At 46.5% G+C, this 21,448-nt stretch overlaps 1 protein-coding gene across 1 annotated transcript in view; it reads right to left on the bottom strand.

The window, feature by feature from the left end:
• LOC115311285 overlaps positions 1-21,448 on the bottom strand; it is a 57,448-nt gene that overhangs the window by 33,642 nt on the left and 2,358 nt on the right. The window contains exon 2 of the mRNA XM_042293734.1: positions 11,650-11,727. Within this exon, the coding sequence (XP_042149668.1) occupies positions 11,650-11,727 (78 nt within the window). The remainder of the gene's footprint in view (positions 1-11,649; positions 11,728-21,448) is intronic.

Raw genomic sequence — 21,448 nt, 5'->3', positions numbered from 1 at the left:
CCACACCTCGGTGTTTACCCAACACAAGGCCTGTAGGCATGCCCACAGGCGGTGTGGGCATTTCCACGTCATGTTTACGTCACCTTCTTCAATAAAGCGCGGGGCACAGTGTAGCGTATTAAAGACTAATAAGACACGACGGGATGTTTAGTTTAGTGCCGGATCTCTCCCGAAAGCAGTCGTCAGAGGACGCGAGCTTGACCCACTTCGGCTTTTGTGCTTAGCTGAGGACCGTGCATGCTGCAGTGTTCATGCAGGCCGGAGTGGTAACAAAAGAGCCCCTCCTTCCCCTCGGGCGACCGGAACACACGATCTCCAGCCGAATGCTGACGCGGCGTTTGGTTATGTTAGCCGGGCACTGAGTCATTGTTATTTATTGTCCTCATCCGTGTAGTTCTAAAGTTAGCCGCTTGGGACTCCACGCTCTGGTCTCTTCCCCAATACTCGTGTTCACCTCAAGAAGCTTAGTAAAAAAAAAAGTCCGGCTCTTATCAAGCCGTAAACGTTTCGAACGCCGAAGGCATCGCTCCTTGCTCAGACAACCAAATGCTATAAGAACTCCTTCGCGCGTCGTAAGAATAATGCGCAGAACTTCCTTTTTTCTTCAGGTGAAAAGGAGTGTAGGTGATATTCGTTGTGCCCGTTTCTATACGATATGCGGAGAGCAAATCGTCTGCTTCTTGCGCAGGAGTTGCCGTGACGTCAGAATGACGCCGAGCTCTGATTCAAATGATAGCGGGCAGACCTCAGTCATAAATGCCTTAGGGTCTACCCACAATTTTTTTTTTTAATCAGCCAATGAAAGTTTTATGTTCTGACATCTTCGCAACCCCTGTGCAAGAAGCAGTCGATCTTGCACTCCGCATAGAGGTCCAACTGGTGCTAGTGCACGGTTTCAAATCAAAGCAGACTACGGCCAGTCTGAAGCTGACTTTCGGTAATGCGTTTTAATCGGAGCATTATCTCCCTGCGCTTGATTGTAGACGTTTGCGAGCAGCCCCGCTTCTAGAGCCAGTCTTCAGCCACCGTGGATGGAAGACTCTTTGTTTGGGCGCCAGTCTGGAAACCGCGGGTAAGCCTCAGGAATGCCACAGCAGAAGCAAGATGGCGACGCCCAGGTGCCCGGTAACCTATTTGTAGGGCGTAGGTGATAGACCCCTTACCAACGGCGCTCACACCGGACTGGCTGGCTCGTGGAGATGGATGCTGCCGCCGTCACATATAGGCAACGATTTCAACCAGTTTCCGAAGCGGTAGCGAAGCTCAGTGGCGCGTGCATGGCAGCCGAGCAGTGAGGACGTTCGAAACGGCTCGCTCCGAATGTGGTGTCCTAACGGTCGCTGCCGACCGTGGTGATGGTTCTTTTTGCCTCCCGGCTGACTACATACAGAATTGTGCTGTTGACTCTGCCGGTGGGAGACAAGGCAAAGAACCAGGTTTACCTTCACTGCGATGTCACTGCGACGCCATTACAGATTGCAGATTTCAAAGAACCGCTGGACAAGGAAGACTTACGCAAGGGCTTAGCAGGGCTCGGGGCGTGCCAGGTAGGCCACGTGTGACACTGCAGTTTATAAACTGCTGCGGCAAAAGAACGACTACTCAGACTGGGCAGGGTCACAGTGAAAGAAAAACTGTGCATTCCTGTGGATACCAACAGGCAAGACGTCGGGTCAAAGTGCACTGGGTCCCCTTCGGCGTCCCAAATGACGCTCTCCGCAAGGCCTTGGAGGAGTTTGGGACTGTTCAAGAGGTTGCCAGAGAAAAGCGTCGAGTTGACGGATTTGAAGACGTCAAGTAGACTACAAAGATCGCCAGACTAATACAAGAAGAAGGGGTGGCACTGGACAACTTGCCTCACTAGATGAGGCTCCACGGAGGTACGCTCCTGGTTGCCGTGCTCGGGCGGGCACCGATTTGCTTGCGACGTTACAGGGCAGGTCACATACGCCGAGACCGTCGTGTGCCACGGTGCGGGCAGTGTCGAGGTTTTGGCCACGTGGACCAAGATTGCGTGCGCTCGTACACAGGTTCCGTAGTCAGCCGCGTTCAAGATGTAAGCCAGGACATCGTAATGGACGAGACAGAAGCACAGGAGGTTGCGACGGTGTCACCGAAACCGCTAGAGGTGCCGGAGAAGGACGAAACAGCACTCGACGCAGGCGCTGCCAAGGTGGCAGAGGTGGCTGCCAAGGCTTCGCCGCCTACTGGTACAACTGAGGACAACAGAAAGGCAGAACAGGTTCCGGCGATGGGCACGCCTACGCCGGTGGCATCGACAGAGGTGGAGGGAGTCACCAATACCATGGCAACGACCGACAACGGTAAGCTGGACATGGACCTAGATTTTATGAACGTGAAGAGGCAGCTGGACGTGGCGACAGGGAACAGAGATGAACAGGATCTCGACATTCCGGAGAGGCCGTGGCAGAAGGTCAGGAAAGAGGGACGCTATACAAGTGAGCAGCAGTCTCCATCGTTGTACAACGAGGGAGGATTGCTTAATGTTGTGGTGTCACAAAGCGACAGGTAAGCACCACGAGGTGAGGCTGACAACACCAAAGCAATGATACAGCTCGCGTGCAGCCTTCGTGTAGGAACTCTAAACGGCAGGGGCCTTTCGGCACGTCGTAGTCAGTGTCAGCTTAATTGCCTACTTACAGAGAATAACCTGGATGTGCTAGCAGTACAAGAAACAAAAGAAGAAAGTGAAAGTCACATCGACCTCATGGTGAAACCTTTTACGTCGCAGTCTAACTCCTGTGTAACCCATTCTGTTAGCAAATCAGGGAGATGCTGTCTCTTCTTAAATCGAGCGTCAGGAGTCATCGAAGAACAAATTAATTAAGACAGTTCGTTCTCTGCGACTTTTTATTTTCCAGTTTAAAGTGAGAGCTAATTTGGATTTACGCGCCGACCGTGGAAAGGTAACGAATTTGTTTTTCCGAAAATGTTTGTCACTATCTAACGAGATTTTGACTGCTACTTCTAGTAGGAGATTTTATTTGTGTTTACACACCTGAAGACCGTTCAAACAAATAATGCAGGAAAGATAGGTCCAGTGAAATGCTGGCTCAAATCATCAAAGATGCCAACCTTGAGGACGTGGCGCGGTGTGTATCGGCTGGAAACCGAGTAATATACTCACACTATCAAGAGAACAGTCTTGCGAGGCTTGATAGAGAAAATATTTCAGTCGACAGAGTACCGATGTGCAGCAACTATGCAGTCGGCTGTGTGTCTTTCGGTGATCACAGTTTGGTAACATGTAACGTGGGGCAGCGTAAGCAACACGTGGGTTTCTCGTGGGATTTGTGGAAGTTGAACGCGAAGCTCCTTGCAGATAGTGAGTTTACTGCAATAGTGCAATGTAAATTACAAAACATGAGAAACATATCGAGGGATTAAATCTGTACGGAGTGGGAATTACCCAAACAGCAAATTAAAATTGAAGAAATAGGGCGAGCAAGTTGTATAAAACGAGAAGGGCATCGAATAGAAAACGGCATTTGATCTGCAGAGACTTGACGAAGAATAAAAACTCCCCCCCCCCCTCTTTCCCCGCCACGTCTTTTAATCAGCCCATGCTTTGAATCAGAATTGCCGTTGTTATTTAATATGAGCATTACAAGAGAGGTGATGCCCGCCAAGATATTTGTATTATGAAACAAATTCAATATCGGGTTTAACAATAAAGTAAGAAGTGTGATGACGTTGATGAGATTGAATAAAAAAGAACAATTCATTTTGGTGAACGAAGAGCGTGTATGTGCGGGTCAAGATTAAAGGAGAAATAAACATGTAGGGCAAAGACAAAACAACCACATCTTTCAGTTAGCAACGGACATATAGGAATTCAAACAGCAGATAGGCCTCTTGCATTGCCCAGAAGGGGCAGCGAAAGGGGCATATTTAAGGTCCCTCCGACGAGATGTTTTGGTGGCGCCACCTCGCGTGCACCTTCCTGTGAAGGAGCCGGTAGGATGCGAGCAGACGACGCAAGCGCGTAGTGGCTGTATTAGTTCATATCGATGCCGATTAAAACTGTTCATATAATAAAGAAGAGCGTGTATGACGTTTTTGTGACTGATCTTTCCAATGAATAAAAGCGCCTCGAAGTTGCTTTTTAAAGTACAAAAAGCTTTAAAATGTTCAAAAACAAGCCTGGAGTTTCACATTACAGCTTGCGCGGCGTGCGTCAGGGCTATTCACAACCTCTGATTCTTGTTTCTTCAAATCTGTGGAAGCTGCTGTGTAGAGAAAGGTTTTGCATTCACCAGAGTAAATGGCGTGCTGTCTTAGCTGTGCACGTGCGCACAGTTGTGTTTGCAAAACGCCACACACTAGTTTTAGCCACGTTGAACTTTCCGATACCGACGCTTCTATCCCAGTGTGACTCGATAGTTGCTGCCGAGCAAATGCTCGTCAGCAACTGATGCTTAGCTCCTCCCAAATCGAATTCGTGGCAACCAAGTTTCTCGCGTCGCAAATTCTGCTCGAAAGAAAAGCCAGAAATGTTCATACATTCTTAAATTTTTGGTCGTGGCCGGGCAAATTCAGGAGATTGAATAATTTGTTCTATCTATTTTTTACTAAGAAGTGTTTACAAACCTAAAGTCGCTCGGTGAGAAGCGAGCGAACGCACCATACGCATTTGGGTCCGCAAAATGAAACACACAATCGGTAATAATTTATAGCAGGTGTGCACCTCACCTTTTGAGACGCTGAAGTGTCACCGACTTACTATAATTAAGATTTCAATCGCTAGGAAGTATCGCACGTTTGGCGTCGACCGTGTAAATAACGAGTGATTTAGTTGAAACGACTCCGGAAGCCAGCCACCACTTCTTCCTGTCAGTTATTCTGAGAAAATGTGTGTGTACTGGTTACAAAATTTAAAAAAAAAGGAATCAACTTGGAACTAATAAAAGCCCAGCACTCACGAAAAACATTGGAACCAACAGGATACACTGAGTCTCTGTCACCGAAGTGCTCACCACACACGCGAGAGGTTCTCGAATTTCGCTTTCCTATTTTAAATTTTATGAAATATTCCTTTCTCAGATTTTGTCCGAATCATGATAAAAAAAGACACCCTATTCGTCCTGGCAGGTGATGTAGCGGGATAAAGTGCTGGATATCCTATTTTCATCATCCAGCATTTTTTCAGAATGGTAGAGAACAGCACACCACCATTCGAGCGCATCGACACCTCAGCGCCAAAAGTGTTGGTTAGCACGACTACGCGTACCATGGTTTCAAGGCTCGGTAAAATGCCCTACTACAAATATCACTTCACCAAATGAACACAACGCGTGAAACAGGCTTGGCCGCGCGTTTCCCATATAGTGCACGAAGCGAGCTGACGAGCCGAGTGATCGAAAATCGGCGCGTACTGACCCAGTCTGTCCTACCCGTGACGTCACAAACGATGATTATGATAGCTGGAGAAGCGCCCCAATTCGCGCACGCCGTCAATACCAACGGTAGCGACTCTTCCCTCCTCCCCCCCTTTTTTTTTCTCTCGCCTTCGTGCGTCGACGGTGGCGCCACATGGATCGCTTCGAGCTAGCAGAGACTAAATGCAATGGGGCGGAAGGTTGTTTTCGTTAGTCTTCGTGTTTCACAATTGCATTTCCGTGGCGAGTTCAACCGTTTAACACGTAATTGACTACAGAGACTATCGAGACATCAGCAGAATCGACTTGACGATCTGGAAAACGCGAACTAGGGCAAAAAGAGGCACGCAATGCGAGCACGGACTACGCTACTATGCTACCGGAGCGAGTCACTGTTTCCCTCCTGCGCGAGCAAACCTGCCGTCTACGTGCAGCAGCGAACTCTTGTATGTTGCACAGTGGCTCTGGTACAGTTGAAGGCAGTGTTTTTTTCATTAGCGCACGCGTGCCCCATACGCAAAGAAGGGAGATCACACGCTCGGTTTTTTCGTCGCTTCGTAAGGGAGGCAAGACGTGACACGTAAACACGAAGCGGTTGCTGTTTTTTCTTTCACAACTGAAGCACCAAGACATTGCGGTTTTTTCTTTCAAAACTAAAGCACTCTCCTCCAATCAACTGTACTTGGTCTCACCTTAACATAGACCGAGCCCAGAGGCTACAAACGTGAGCGGGCAGCTTTGACTCGGGGTGCCGTTGCCCGAGCGTTCACGCAGCTGAGGCGCGATCGAATTTAAGGAGCCTCCACTTGTAGCATTTGTGGTCAGTTCATGTTAAGTGGAGATTTCTGTAGTCTAGATAATGAAAATATTTATCCTTTTTAATGATACACGTCCTTGGCGCGCGCAGCGTGTCGTAAAAGTTGCACAAACACGATCTACTAAAATTTGATCCCTATTGCTGTAAAGGCGCGGCTGGGAGCCTCACCCTCTCCTCGGCATAACGAAATCAAAATATTCTTTGTAAAAGAATCTTACCAGGACGACCGAAAACCCAAACTATCCGCTAAGGCTGGCGCGGCGGGCGACCGGAGCGAAAATGGCGACGCGGGGCCTCGAAAAGCGAAAACAACCAAAACAAAATCCGCGCGCAGCGAACTCCGAATGGTGGACTACATTCGTTCAATAAGAGGACATGGCGGCATTCTTCAAGAGATGTCGCTGCCTTTCAGTATAGAGGGACCTTAGGCATATTAGGACTTGTTTTGGGTAGTACAATCTTGAGCGTCTAAAACTGCCATATATGTAGAAGCGTGCCTGTTCTGGTGCGGAACGTGATATCGAAAAAAGCACAAAGAAACGAAAACAAAAAAAAAAAATTCTAAAGACGATAAGAGCGTGAGCCAAGAAACGCTGCGTCACGTGTTCGGGAAAAAAGTAAAAAAGAACCATCGGAACGCTAGTTGTTCTGACGTCACCACCCAGCGTTACAACCTAGCGGTGGTAACATGAATCGAACTATCGAGTGTCTTGCGGTGTTCAATCTCGCCGATTTTCGACGTTCAGTGGTGTTTTTCCGTTCGTCAGCACTATACAAAAAGAAAAAAAGAAAAGCTCAGCGCAGGCGACAGAAGTAGGGCGAGCCCAAATCAGATGAGCTTGTACTACCTAAAATGAGCGCTCCACAGTTTATTCAAAACTTCAGCGCAGGAGGCCCATTTGGCCGGGAGATCATAGAGTGGTTCGGCATGAACAGGGCAAACAACAGCGTTTTCTCACTGTTTCTGACGAATACTGAAGTTGCAATTCTCAAATGAGAGGTGACGTTCGTTCGATCCGACTTCGCATTTTATCTTATCGTCTCTTCCCTCCCTTCTCTATCCTTACTCACTTTCCTTTTTCTCGATTTTCCCGCCTTTCGGGGGTTGCTCGCTTTTGGAATTCCTATATACCAACTCAACTCACTGACATCACGCCACTGCGGTGGCGCTGCTGTCGGTAGTACTGCGCATGCGCAGATGCTTCACTTCTCCCGAATTTCGTTTCTGCGCACGCGCAATGCCCACACCTGGTGTGGCCCAAGCGGGCTTCTTTGGAAACGCTGTGTTGGTGTAAATGTCCGTTGCTATAATTCGTTTCAGCTCTAGTCCAGACGAAGCCGACGCGACGAGTTGATGTGACCAATCAGGCAGCGACAAAAGGGCACCATCATGGTCTTCGCAATGTCTTTCTATGTGTTCTACCATCGCTAGACCAATCAAAACAAGAATACCTAATGACTTGCGCTTATGAAGCAGCTTGATTGGTCCCATTATCTCGTAGTGTCGGTTGCGTCTGGAATTAAGCTGAAAAAATCATAGTTGTAAGATGTGGTTTTGTTTTCTTTGTCGAGTTTATTGTTTCTCCAATCGTAAGTTCATTTTATTTTGAAACCCCACTCGGTAATTTTGGCTAGATCACTTTGCAAGCTAAATATAGTAAGCCACCTTTTTTCGCCATGGCTCTTTGAACTATAACTACTGCATACATAAGCGAGTAAACTGACGTCAGGGGAAAGCGAAAGAGGAAAGTCATTTGTATACACGACAAAGGGCGCAGTGCCTCAACAACACCAAAATGAGTTGCTGGGCGAGTTGGTGAGACATGTTGACCTTAACAGTGCAAAAAAAGGTAAAGAAGGAAGAGCCAACAGGAAGGAAAGAGCGCTGATTCACAACTGAGGTTTTAATGAGGAGGTAGTAAAAGAGAAGAAAGATGTCAAGTGCAGTAATACCACCAGCGTCAAGGAGGCTGAACTCCAAGCCATCAGGACGGCGGTCGAGAGTGTAAAACAATAAAAACATAAAATCAACATTTATGGCTTTACGGACTCTAAAGATGGCGTACGAGAATTTAAAAAAAAAACAACAAAAAAACAACACGATAGCTGCAGCAAAACGGTTAAAAGCATCAAGGCTACTGCCCGACAACCTCGGGCTGAAGACCGTACCGTCAAGATACGATGGGATACCCCGACATCAAGGTATCCACGGAAACGACGAGGCACATGAAGCCGCACGGGACAATCTACAGGCAGTCTCACCCGGCCAAGGCTCAGTGCACCCCGTCATAGATGAAGTCATCAAAGAAGACATCGGCCTATTTGAAATAAAAGCCCAAGAACGACCAGAAAGAAGCCCAAAACGCGCCGATCTTCGCAGGCGAGACGAACACCCACTTCCATCGACATCTCACAGTCGGTGGGAGCGTGTATGCCTACGAAGGTTGCGCACAGGAACCGCCATGAAACCGACCTTGAAGTATAAATTCCTCAAAAGCAACAACGGGGACGATTCCGAAACTGACATGTGCGATCACTGTCAAATATTGGCAGACATCAAACACGCCATCTGGGATTGTCCTAAAAGTGATATCAAGCCGAAACTAGCTCTGAATGCTCTACCGCCACAGAAAGACCATCCTGCCTAGAGGAATGGGTTCTTCCACACGGCACCCCCGAGCACAAAAAAAGCAATTTTAGACTCACTAAAGAGTTCATCAAGTCCGCCGGACTTGATATTTACATTTAGCCCCAATCCCTCCTTGCCCCCCCCCCCCTCCCCCCTTCCCCCTGTAGCCAATGGCGAGTTGCAAGGGCAACAGGTACCCCACCTGAAAACAGAACATTTCCTTACTCACTCAACATTAATAAAGTAAGGAAGGGAGATAAGGTCGAGTTACAGAATAGTAACCTCTCTCTGAGGGTCATTTTAAAGGATTGAGTATTTACATTACTAACCAATTCCCAAGTGAACATATCTATGTACCAATATTCATATGTGAACGACAAATTTCGAAAGACTGCCCTCTGTTGGCAGCTGTGGAATCCCTGCACAATGGGGGCCAGAACCGCAACCTCACAGCTCACTTTAGGCATTTGGTTCGATTAGAAGGCAAGAACACGCCCGAAGAAAAAGAATGTGATGAGTACAGTGACGTCGCACTTTGAACGATGTTTGATCGGCTCATCGGCTCCTAGCGTTGGCCGCGCTTCGACATTCGCTATTTTATTGAAAGACTTGCAGGTTGCACGATGTCAGTTGTTCCGCCATTCTATGGTGCTTTCTAACTTCTAATAATCGGCACGTGACTTTAGAAAGGCGTCTATACCAGGGTGGAGAATAGAGGCGATTTTATCCAACCCGCTCTTTGTTCTTTGTAGAATAAAAATTCAATATTATTTAAATTGTCATTTTTATCACATTAATTTTAATACCAAGTTTTAATTCGAACCTTTCCCTAAAAATAATTTAAAAACAGAGATATATAGTTTTATTTACAACTTCTCTATTATGTTATGCTTTCTAGGCGCATTTGTTTTGTATTTAGGTAGAATCGGTGGCCGAGTGTGTTCGCGCACCGCAACTCGGAGCGCGTGGAGCCAGAACTCGCGCTGCAGAACACAGGGCCTGTTCCTGGGTTCCAAACCCACCCCTGCCCGTTTCGATCTGGATGAACATCGTACCGGCGTGCAGTTGTGTATCTCTACTGCGTGGTGCACGTTAAAGTCCCCCAGTCTAGCGGTTGTACCGCACAGGCTAAAATTTCTCATCAACAACTGAGAGACAAAGTCGCCAAATGAGGCAGACTAACATCCTGCTGGTACAGACATACAGTAGCACAATCAACACTTATTTTGCATTTAACTCAAAACCCCATCGACGTAGATTTAGGCGGGGCTCAACACAAGTAAAAGGCGGTGCTCTTCAAAGCAAATCGGAGCGTTAATTAGCTTTTCTTTTTTATCTTACACTTCGTTCGCCGTTCGGCAGTTACGTACCGTCAAAACGCGAAATGAAAAGCAAATAAAGCTTTTTTTATATATATAATTAGCTAAAAGACCAAGCTGTATTTTTTTTTTAGTATGGCTGGGTATGGCAGAGAGGAAATAATCGAATATTGGCAGATGAATTTGATTCATTATATATATATATATATATTTATATATACACAAAGTCGGAGTTTAATACCCAAAGGTACCCGTAAAGGTACCTTTAGCCCAGGTACCTGTCGTAAAGGGAGCTGGAGAACGTGATCACACGGCGCATAAAGGTCCCTTTCGCTAAGGGAGGTCCTGTGTTAAACGGAGCTCGCCGAGCCAACACCACCTAGACAGAAGGCCTCAACACGCGTCATCATAGTCAGATCGATCGAGGCGAGAGATTGGGCACGAGTGCTGCGTCAGTGTTCGGCTGCGGCTCGTGGCCAATCAGCGCGTCGAAGGTCGGGCTCGGGTCCAATAGCCGACCGAGCGCGATCCGATTGTGATGACGTTTCATAGAAGAAGAGGAAACCATGCGGAGGCCTTCTGTCTAGGTGGTGTTGGCCGAGCTCCCTTTACAGCTACAGGGAATAGCCTCGAACCCACGAACTCCAAATAAAAATCACAGATATATAAATATATCTTGTTTAATACATTATAACAAACTGAATATATATAAGTAGGGATTTATGAAATGATTGTGGACACGAATGCGATGGAAAAATACATTAATGAGGAACGCATACTCCTGCTAGCAGGTAGCAGCGGCGGCACGCGGAAAACAATGTCTGCTACGAACCCGAACGCGATGGACCACTGCGAGCTCTTTTTCGAGGTTGTGGACGAATGGTCTAATTCTCCCGCCCAGGAACTTTTATCTTCATCGTCGTTCATCTCTTTCGATGGTGTGACTGACGTAACCGTGAGACTCCGACGGGGTTCGTTTGTGCCGGGCACTATTTAGTTACTTTTGTGAGAACTGCGGAAAAATGGAGCTGCTAAGCGGAAAAGGTCGCCCATGTAGCAATGGTAACTCGTAACCGCAGATGATTTAGGGCCAGTGTGGCCAGACAGGTCGGACGTTTTAAAGCGAGACTCACTTAGGTGCGCCCTTAGACTTAGAGAAAAAGAAAATGAAGTGCCGCAAAAGCAAACACAAATAATATTTCGGTTTGAAATGTGATATTTCACGCAGAATAATCAAAAATTGCGCGTCAAATCGATTTTGAGGAATAATTGTTTATCACGTGCTCCTCTGGCGGTTTAGCAAGAATGCAATTGACATCAACTTAAAGTGCACCGTTTATTTATCGTGTGATCAAGAACGCCGTTTACTACAGGTACCTCCAGCTAAGGGACCTTAGCCAAAGGTACATTTGAGCTGCCGTGTGAATTGGGTATAAGCTTCCGTACATGTAACCCGCGTTAAAACGGGACTTGTCTTTTTCTTACCTGGATTTTCTCGTACCAGCATAGCAGCGTAGGGTAGGGATATTTTCGGATGTACCGCGATGCTTCCATGCTCTCCCGCTATTTAAGCGTGGCTACGGGCATATCCTGGGCAGCACATAGTTTGTGCCCTTTCCCTTAGTGCTACGCGTTATCAATAAAAACAGAGACGCCCTTCTCAGTAGGAATCTTAAGGCTTCAAGGTGAGCGCCCCCTTGAAGTTAGTATTTAGTTTAAATGTCAACAAAAACAGGAAATACTACGCTCCTGTCAAGAATGAAGGTACCTGGGCCGCGTCACCTTTAGGCCTAGACGCTTTAAGCTACCGCTGTTACTCAGAAGTTAACCCTAAGAACTGAAAAGGGCGATCCAGCAATCATTGCCCTTTTGGTAAATACAGCTAGGAAACATTTCTTGAAATTTATAACCTATAAGCATATGCTGGAGGCCATCGTCGCTGTTATCCTACATTTGTATACTTTGGGACCGTGTTCGCACTGTAGGTTGTCCGTTCACTCGACGTTTAAATAATCAGTTGCGCCGTAATGAATTGTTCCAGAAGTAAAAGTCAACGACAACGGAGCTACGGCCAGCAGTATTGGATTTTCTAGGGTACAGGGAATAATTATAAACCAGGACAAGGCGACGCTCGAGCAATCGGTTCTCCGGCGTTATCATCATCATCATCATCATAATGGCTTCCGACGGATACGCCCGTAGAACCTCGAGCAGGCGCATAAAGACGGGAGCAGAACACGGCAAATCATGGGAACTATAACATCTCCGGCCCCGAGAGAAAGAACGAGAAAGAAAGCGACGCAAAAAAAGCAGAAAAAGAAAGCACACGAAGGGTTAGGCTTCGTTTGGCCTCGACAAGTTGAATTTGCTCGAGCGCTTGTCAAGTTTATTTCCTTCGTCATTGCGCGATTCTGGTGTTTTTTCTAGAAAGTAAGAGAGAAAATAACAAGGTACAGACCTTACAGGTGATGTGCTGCTTCTTCGTGCATATAAAGTCGTCTTCAGCGATATAACGCCGATGACCGCTTCTATGCCCCGCCGTTCCGAAGCGGGCAAATGCATGGGACCTTTCGCTCTAGATTAATATATTAACTTTATAATCTCGACAGAAAAGCTTCGTGCCACCACTAAGGGTTTGTGGACTGCACTTTGTGCCAGGTGAGGAATCTCTTTGCGATTGACTAAGATAAGAACATATTCTGAAATGTGGTTATACAAAGACGGCTCTACGCCTCTACGACACTACTGCTGCCGCAGTAAGACGCCGAATGCCTCTAACATGGCGGCAAGGCACTGATAGCAGACGACAATGTTGATTTCGATTTCGAGTCTAACCGGAAGTGAAGTCAGGGGCAAGAAGCCCTTGGTTCTTCCAGAACTTTGCAATAACACTGATTGGATTGATTGGTTAATTGGATTGATTGAATGGATTGGATTGATTGATTGGATGGATAGGATGGATGGATTGATTGATTCGATTGGATGGATTAGATGGATGGATGGATGGACGGACGGACGGACGGACGGACGGACGGAGTTCTATTTTTGTAGGTTATGCATGATTTGTTACAGACGCCAATCGGACACTTCCGCAAATAGTGCGAACCTCCGTTGCTCTTCTAATGGTGTATTCGCACGAGAGATCTTTATCCCCGGAGAAAGCCGGGTACGTCATAGAGCTGAGAGAAGAAAACGGCACGAGAAGGAGGAGGCAGTGCAGAATATCCAAGCGAGTATTCGCACGACGGAGTCGCATGTAGTTGAGTCGCCGGAGCTTTTCTTTTCGCAAACCTGTTGGCGACTTTCGGGGCTCATTGAACAAAAGGCAGGGAAAAAATAATAAACAAAACACATCCCACACTTCAAGCCTGCTGGCGACTTTCGGGGGCTCGTCGAACAAAAAGGCAGCAAAAGTAACAAAGAAAAGGCACCCCACACTTCAAAGCTATTGATCATTATCTCTCCCCAAAAGCAGGGGGACAAAAGAGGGGGCCCGGTTGCTCCGACGGATACCGAAGGAACGGCGGATATTCTGTAGACCTGTCGCAGATTCTCCTCGGGTCCCGCGAGCACACCGCGAGCTCGGGGGATCAGCGAACATCCATGACGTGGGGCACGTGACCTCAAAACTCGATGACGTTTACTCTTCTCCTGGGGAAGAAACTCCGCCGTGCGAATACACCATAACTATCACACTTCGAGCATAGCTCGAGACGCCCGACGCCGTCCCGGAAAAGACTTCATTTCGATTACCAGTTTCAAAAATTTCGCAAACCGCCTACCAGTTCAGCTAGCAGTTTCGCCAGCTCAATTGACAGTGCGATCAGTTCAGCCACCAGTTTGGCGAGTTAATATTAGAGCGCAGCTCTCAGGCGCTCGTTTCCAGCTTGAGCGGCGTCGGCGTAACCAAGGTCCCCCCAAGGTCACGTGACCCCCCCAAAGTCACCCGAAGGTCACGTTACCCCCGGAGGTCACGTGACCCCTCCCAAGGTAACCTCGAGGTCACGTGACCCCCAAAGTGACCCCCAAGGTCACCCCAAGGTCACGTGGCCCCCCTCTTCAGGTCACGTGACCCCCCTCCCCCCGAAGTCACGCGACAACCCCTCCCCCCCGAGGTCATGTGACCCCCTCCCCCGAGGTCATGTGACCCCCCGGAGCATATTAAAGAATGAGGGGAGGAGGAGGAGGAGGGGTCTACCCTCCCCTCAGCACCCTTCCCTGCTCCTCAAGAGCTGTACTCCAATTCGGCGTTACAGGGAGTTGTAAACGGCTTTCACTTTTTTGTTTTCAGTTCTTCCTGTTTTTTTGTTGTTGTTTTTTTATTTGAGCACGTTCGACAGTTAAGCTGTCAGTTTGGCGAGCTTTCTTTCTCGGTTTGTCCATTTATTTCTTCATTTTTACAGGCTTCAGCACTTTGATTTTCAATTTGATCACTTCAATAACATCATGCGCAGATCAAATTCTGCTATAACCAAATAAAATTCATTTTCTTTTTTTTTTAATATTGTATGACGACGATTTGCGCAATAATTCTAGCATACCATAATTTAATCGACAGCCTATAGCAGGCGACATAATAACTATGCACATTTAATTTAAAAAAACCGTTGTACTTGGGGAGAGCTCAAATTTATTCTTTTAAAGAGAGGTCACACTTTGGCCAATAACGGCTTCGCAACCGCGAGGCGGGAAAGCGCAGATCCACCCGAAACTACGCGGTGGACACAGTTTTGAAGGGTGGTAAAAATCAGGGAAAAAACACTACTTCAAAACAAGACCAAGATGGTGGCGTCCGCCAAGTAGAGCGGAAGTAGCCAAAGGTTCGACTCGATTTTGCGGCTTGAGCGCGATTTGGAAGACGCCGAGAACTAATGAATATTTTTTATACGTATCTTTTTTTTTCGTGAATTAGGCGCTGATAATTACAGAAATGCTATGTAATGTAATGAAATTACAGCCTATGAAACATACAACCCAAGAAGTGTTTTTTTTTACTTAACTTTTTAGCAATTTTAATTTGAAACGTTCTTTGACAAAGTCTTCGGCATTTCGTGAAGCCCAAAAGTGAAGCCTGGATAAAAGCGTGGCCGCAAGGCTCGACACTGATTAGTTGGCAGTTGGAAGAGGACGAGTGAGGTGCTCGACGATGATTGTTTAACACGAAGGTCATGTAACCAGAGGGGTAGGCGAGGAGGAGTGAGATAGTTTAGGAGGAGCTCGAAAGTACGGAAGGCTCTAGATGATCGCCAGGTTTATTAGCCGGCCCGATTAGCTGTAGTATCGCTTCATTCTAGGAACAAGTGTACCATGGTACGCGTTGAACTATCTCATGACGAGCGCCGTGAACGTAGGTGGCTGATGTCTGGAAACTCTGAGTATAGCCAGCCGGCAACAGTCAGGCGGCAAATGCGGAGTAGGAGCCCACCTGTCTTGTTGTAACATGGCAGAAGGTGAACGATAAACTCAACATTGCGTGCCGACGGCTTTAATATGCGCTACGTGTACGAGCAGAATGCACATGAAGCATGACACAGCGAAAAGCCTGATACTTCTTCGCAGTAAAAGCGCACTCCGGTGATACGTATAGTCACGTTCCGATTGGCCCGCCACGGCAGTAGCTTCTGCTGTACTGGCACATTATATAATCACGGCTTCATGGCCTACCCAGCATTTCTTGCTTCAGACACTAGGCTAAGCGGCGCCACCAGAGGAATAGCTCACGATTGAACGGTTTGAACAATGCAGCCGCCGCTCCCAGGCATACCCAATGTTTCTTGCTTCAGTCGCTAGATAGCGCCAAACCAAACAGCATTGCAGGTTGCCTATAGCTAATCGTTTGTGATGCTAGAATGTCTCAAGCATGCAATACAATTGCCTAAAAATGTGGTAAAATTTCTTTTCGAATTTCCAGACCCGGGTTTCTCTAATGGGTCATGAATAGAAAATGTATCGTCCAGGGCCCGTTATCTCGAACGCGAACCGTGGGTTAAAGTTAACTATTGTCCCTATAAGTGGGAATTCTAGGTCACCTGACTGGGAGAGCAGGGACGCTGAGGGAGGAGCAGTACCTACAAGCAAAATGGCCACGACGTCGCTTAATGAGGGCTAATAGTTCTGCTTAGTTCTGCTGAACATTCATCTCGATCCGGCTGTTATATTAATGACGCACCATCAACCGACTAGCACGTCAAGCAAAGCGGTAGTTCAGAGGGACTACTAAACTAACCGACGGCAGCATTCCGCGAACGCATCACTCTTCAGCAGTCCGGGATCCAAGACATATGACGGTACATAAGCCTTGCAAGTGTTGTTATGGTGAGTAAAAAAATGTTTTGCGAACGAGTGTTGGTATATATTTATACTAACACGTTTAATTTGTTCCACTATGCACGCCAACTCGTGAGCAGCGATTACTTTGCGGAGAAAGGGGGTTATTCTCGAAAAAGTCTTCGTTAAGGTGTATCCACACGACGGACCAAATTGCTGTTTTGGTCCGCGGGCCGCGCATCACGCGATCTTACGTCACCGCTTTTCGAGGTCCGCCGGCGGTCCGCGGCCCGCGCTTGTGAGAAATGCCAAGCACTTTTCTCGCCCGGACCTTGGCGGCGGACCGCGGCGTTTTTAGTATAATTGAGTGCTAAGTCTGGCAACAAGCTGACTTTTGTTGTTTAGATTGGAAACCAAATCCAAAGTCCTGTTTTTTTGGCGCCAACTGTTGAAGACAAAGAAGACGAACCCTTTGTTGTGCGACGATGGCGGCATGGTGCGACGATGCAACTTTTTACTTCATCGCGCTCGTGGATCATTTCCCCGCTCTGTGGGACAATAGATGCATGCCCTTTTCGGTTCACCTATGTCCTCCTCGTCCTCAATAGTCAACGCCAGGGCCACCGCGGCCAAAAGTCACTTTCGTTCAACCTCCATCTTGGCTCCTTACAAATAGCCTCAAAGCGGCTCGTTGCATGCGTTTGGCGGAGCTGTGAGGTCGAGGGTTAGACGGGCCCGCTCACTCTGTCGTCTGCTCTTTTGGTCCGCCGTGTGGATGCTCATCGCAGCCGGGCGGCCCGCGGGCCTCGCATCACGTGATCAATCGGTCCGCGGCCCGGTCCGTCGTGTGGATACACCTTTACGGGTGAACAGCTGGGACATTGTACTGTTTTTTTGTTCGCAGTGCGCCGACAGTATGCCGACAACATCGAGGTCTCTGAACGACGACGAAGTTTAGAGAGATTGGAAGCCTTTTGCATCTGCTCCCTCGAAAACGTCATCTGTTTTTATTTTACGGGTGATACGCCGTGAAATTTAATTTCCGGCACCAAGGAGCAAGCTCCCGGTCCCGGCCCAGGGTGGTACTTCACCAGTAGCCCCGGGCCGAAGACCTCAAGGATGTCTGAACAAGCTCCATCGCTGGCGCCAGGGATCTCCGAGGGCGGGACACCCGGACCATCACATGCAAGTGCTCAGCAGCCAACTCAGAACGCCGTAGCCATATGCCACCACTTGTATGGCTACCAGTAGACTCTTAGAAAAAAGGGTATGGATAGTCCTCCCTTAGGGGAGGAACGGTCTTGTAACCTATGTTCCTTTAGAAAGGGAGAAACGTTCGTCCCTGAAGCAGGGGAGCAACGTTCCTCTGTCGCTTGCATCTCAATATGGCGGCCCCGAATCGAGCAAATCGAGCCCAATAAGGCTTAACCAGGACGCTAAGTCTCTTGTACGGGACGAGAGCAGCAGCAAATAAAAGCGTCACACGAGCTTTCCGCAAAACAAACAATTTTGCAATCACGACCTAAGCTTAAAGCCTGCGGCATAACGGCTAATGAAGATTTTTCTCCGGCTACGCGCCTAGCAAGACAGAAACTTTTTGATTTTGGAAAATTACAAAAGAGCGTCTTCCAACTGCGCTACAATAAGCTTTACGTGAACAATAAATGTTTCATGTATGAAAATGCGAACGACAGGGTGTATGAAGTTGGAAATGACAGAAGGCCGGGCAAGAGCAATTCAAATACAAGAAGCCCTGGAGGCGATAATAATCAACCTTCCTCATCCCTCCAAAATAACGTGGCACCAAACTTAAATGCCCGCGCAGCATCTGCCCGATCTGCCTTGCCCTAACATAGTGCGAGGGGTAGTGGTTCTTCTTTCGCGCCCGAAATAATTACTGTTCTGTTTACTAATATCCGAAGTGTCATGCGAAATCGCGATGATCTATGCTCTGCCATTGACTCCACCGGGGCTGATGTTGTAGTTTTGACAGAAACGTGGCTTTCTAGCAAAATTCATGATAACGAAATCCTAACTACTAACAAACGGTTCAAAATTTATCGCACTGATAGGGAAGCTCGCCAAGGCGGAGGTGTGTTGATTGCAGTCGCCGAACATATAGATTCCCTTCATTTGAATGTTGCAAGTGATCTCGAAACAGTCTTTGTTTGCCTTTCCGTGAATCACAAAAAATATATCTTGGGTGCCTGTTACCGCCCTCCCTCAAGTGACGATAGCTTTCTGAACAAACTTCATGACGCAATCAGTACAGTGACTTTGCGATCTCCCACACCAAACGTCATCCTTCTGGGTGATTTTAACAATCCAAATATTGTGTGGTCGGCGGAAACAGCTTACCCAAGTCCTTTTTCGTCTGACAGTGACAAATTCCTCAATTTATGTTCGGACTACAATTTCTCTCAGCTAGTGTCTCGCCCCACCAGAATTACGCCCTCCTGTGCCTCAGTGCTAGATCTTGTATTGTCAACCTTCGCCGACCTTGTTTCTCCTATTACCTATCTGCCTGGTTTTAGTGATCATTTATTGCTGCATTTCACCTTAAATATAACCACAAGTCATTCTCTGAAAATAGTTAAAACGATTCGTGATTACGGAAAAGCTAATTTCACGGCTATAAATATTGAATTGTGTGAATTTCTGAGTTATTTTGTGGAAAATTTTTTTGAACGGTCTGTAGATGAAAATTGGTGTCTGTTCCGAAACAAAGTGAACTATCTAATAAGCACATATATTCCTGTTCGCACATTATCATCCAAAAGTAATTCCCCTTGGTACAACACCAGACTTAAACGACTTTCAAATAAAAAGAAACGCCTCTTTCGTGTAGCCAAACTTTCAAAACAAGAGAGTCATTTTAACGCCTATCATTACGCCGAGCAGGAATATAAACGTGCAGTATTAGAAGTAAAACGCAATTTTTTTACTAACACGTTGCCCACAATTTTATCTACAAATGTTCGCCACTTTTGGAACTTAATCAAACCTAATGATAACCACGGTGACCTGAAGCTTACAAACACAGATGGGGAACCAGTAGGCCATGATGAGTGTGCATCATTGCTAAACGATATATTTATTCAATCTTTTTCTTGCACCGATGTTTCTGTGTACCCCAACTTTAATTGCCCTGACTTTTTTCCAATGAATCCAATATTAATATCATACGACGGTATAGCTGCAATAATTAATAACCTGAAGCTCTCCTCTTCATCCGGTATTGACAATATTAACTCTAAATTCTTAAAGAACACGAAATCGTATTCATCAGCTATACTATCAATGATCTTTAAGCAATCATTGGAGGAAGGCTGCCTTCCCGAAGACTGGAAAGTTGGAAAGGTGACTCCAATTCATAAAAGTGGCAACCACTCCTCACCGAATAACTTCCGGCCAATTTCTCTAACATCCATTCCTTGTAAGATACTCGAACATATCATATATTCTAACCTCGCATGTTTCCTAGAATCGAATTCTTTTTTTCACCCTACTCAACACGGCTTCCGCAAATCATTTTCCTGCGAAACACAGCTTCTACTTTTCACTAATAAGCTTCATTCTGTCCTTGACCGTGGCTCCCAGATAGACTGCGTTTTCCTTGATTTCTCTAAGGCCTTCGATAAAGTTTCTCACCGGCTACTCCTATTAAAACTTAGCAACCTCAATATTGATCCGAACGTGCTACGCTGGATAGAATCGTTTTTAACCAACCGTTCTCAATTTGTGCATGCCAATGGTACTAACTCTTCACTGACTCCCGTAGGATCTGGAGTTCCCCAGGGTTCTGTTTTAGGACCGCTACTTTTCCTCATCTACATTAATGATCTCTCTGAATGTGTCTCCTCTAATATTAGTTTATTTGCTGACGATTGTGTACTATATAGAGAAATAACAAATAACTCTGACACCTCTGTTCTCCAATCTGATCTTAACTCCGTATCTGACTGGTGCGACAAGTGGTTGATGCAACTCAATCTTAATAAATGTAAATCCATGAGAGTTTCCCGTCATACTAACATATGCTCGAATTACTACATTGACGACACTCCGCTGCAGTCTGTGTCCTCTTACAAATACTTAGGTGTTTACATAACTTCTGATCTTTCCTGGGTAACTCACACTAACTACGTAACTAACAACGCCAATCGCATGCTTGGATATCTCAAACGAAATTTTTCACAGTCACCAGTGTCACTAAAACTCCTTTTATATACTACTTTAGTACGTACTAAACTTGAATATGCATGTTCTATCTGGGACCCCGGTCATAATACTATCATTGAAACATTGGAATCGGTTCAAAATCGTGCAGCACGTTTCATACTCTGTAATTACCATCGTACATCCAGTGTTACTTCAATGAAAAATACCCTTGGTTTACCCACACTAATGAACCGTAGACGCATTTTTCGCCTCACTTTATTTCACAAGATTTACCATAATAACCCTTTCATGCGCCATGAACTTCTAACGCCACCTACTTATGTTTCATCCCGCGTAGATCACCAGTACAAAGTCGGTATCCCCAATTACAAAACTAACACTTATTATAACTCCTTCGTTCCTCGTACTAGCTCCGATTGGAATCGCCTTTCCGCTGACATAGCCTCCATAACCAATATTATTGATTTTAAAAATGCCTTGTTTGTTAGTTTTCATTAACCATTTTCTAGTTGTTATTACTGTTATAACATTGTGTAAATATTTTTGAAGTGTCTAAGCAAGCGTGCATTAATTACTGTATCATATTTCATGTATCAACAACTGTACCCTGTCACCTAATCCCCCCCCCCCCCCCCAACTCCCCTCTGTAATGCCCTTCGGGGCCTTGAGGGTAAATAAATAAATAAATAAATAAATAAATAAATAAATAAACTGTGTTTATTTCCGAAGCCAGATTCCCCCCACAGGTACAGAAACTTGCGTTTCGAAAGCAGTTACTCAGTCTTCGCGTCGACGGCACTGCGATGTTAAACGGAGACAACCGATACCCAGTTAC

The sequence above is a fragment of the Ixodes scapularis genome, unplaced genomic scaffold (genome assembly GCF_016920785.2).
Source record: "Ixodes scapularis isolate PalLabHiFi unplaced genomic scaffold, ASM1692078v2 PGA_scaffold4__175_contigs__length_147842914, whole genome shotgun sequence".
NCBI classification, from domain to species: Eukaryota; Metazoa; Arthropoda; class Arachnida; order Ixodida; family Ixodidae; genus Ixodes; species Ixodes scapularis.
The sequence above is the reverse complement of the archived record's forward strand: the minus strand, read 5'-3'. Positions and strand labels throughout refer to the sequence as shown.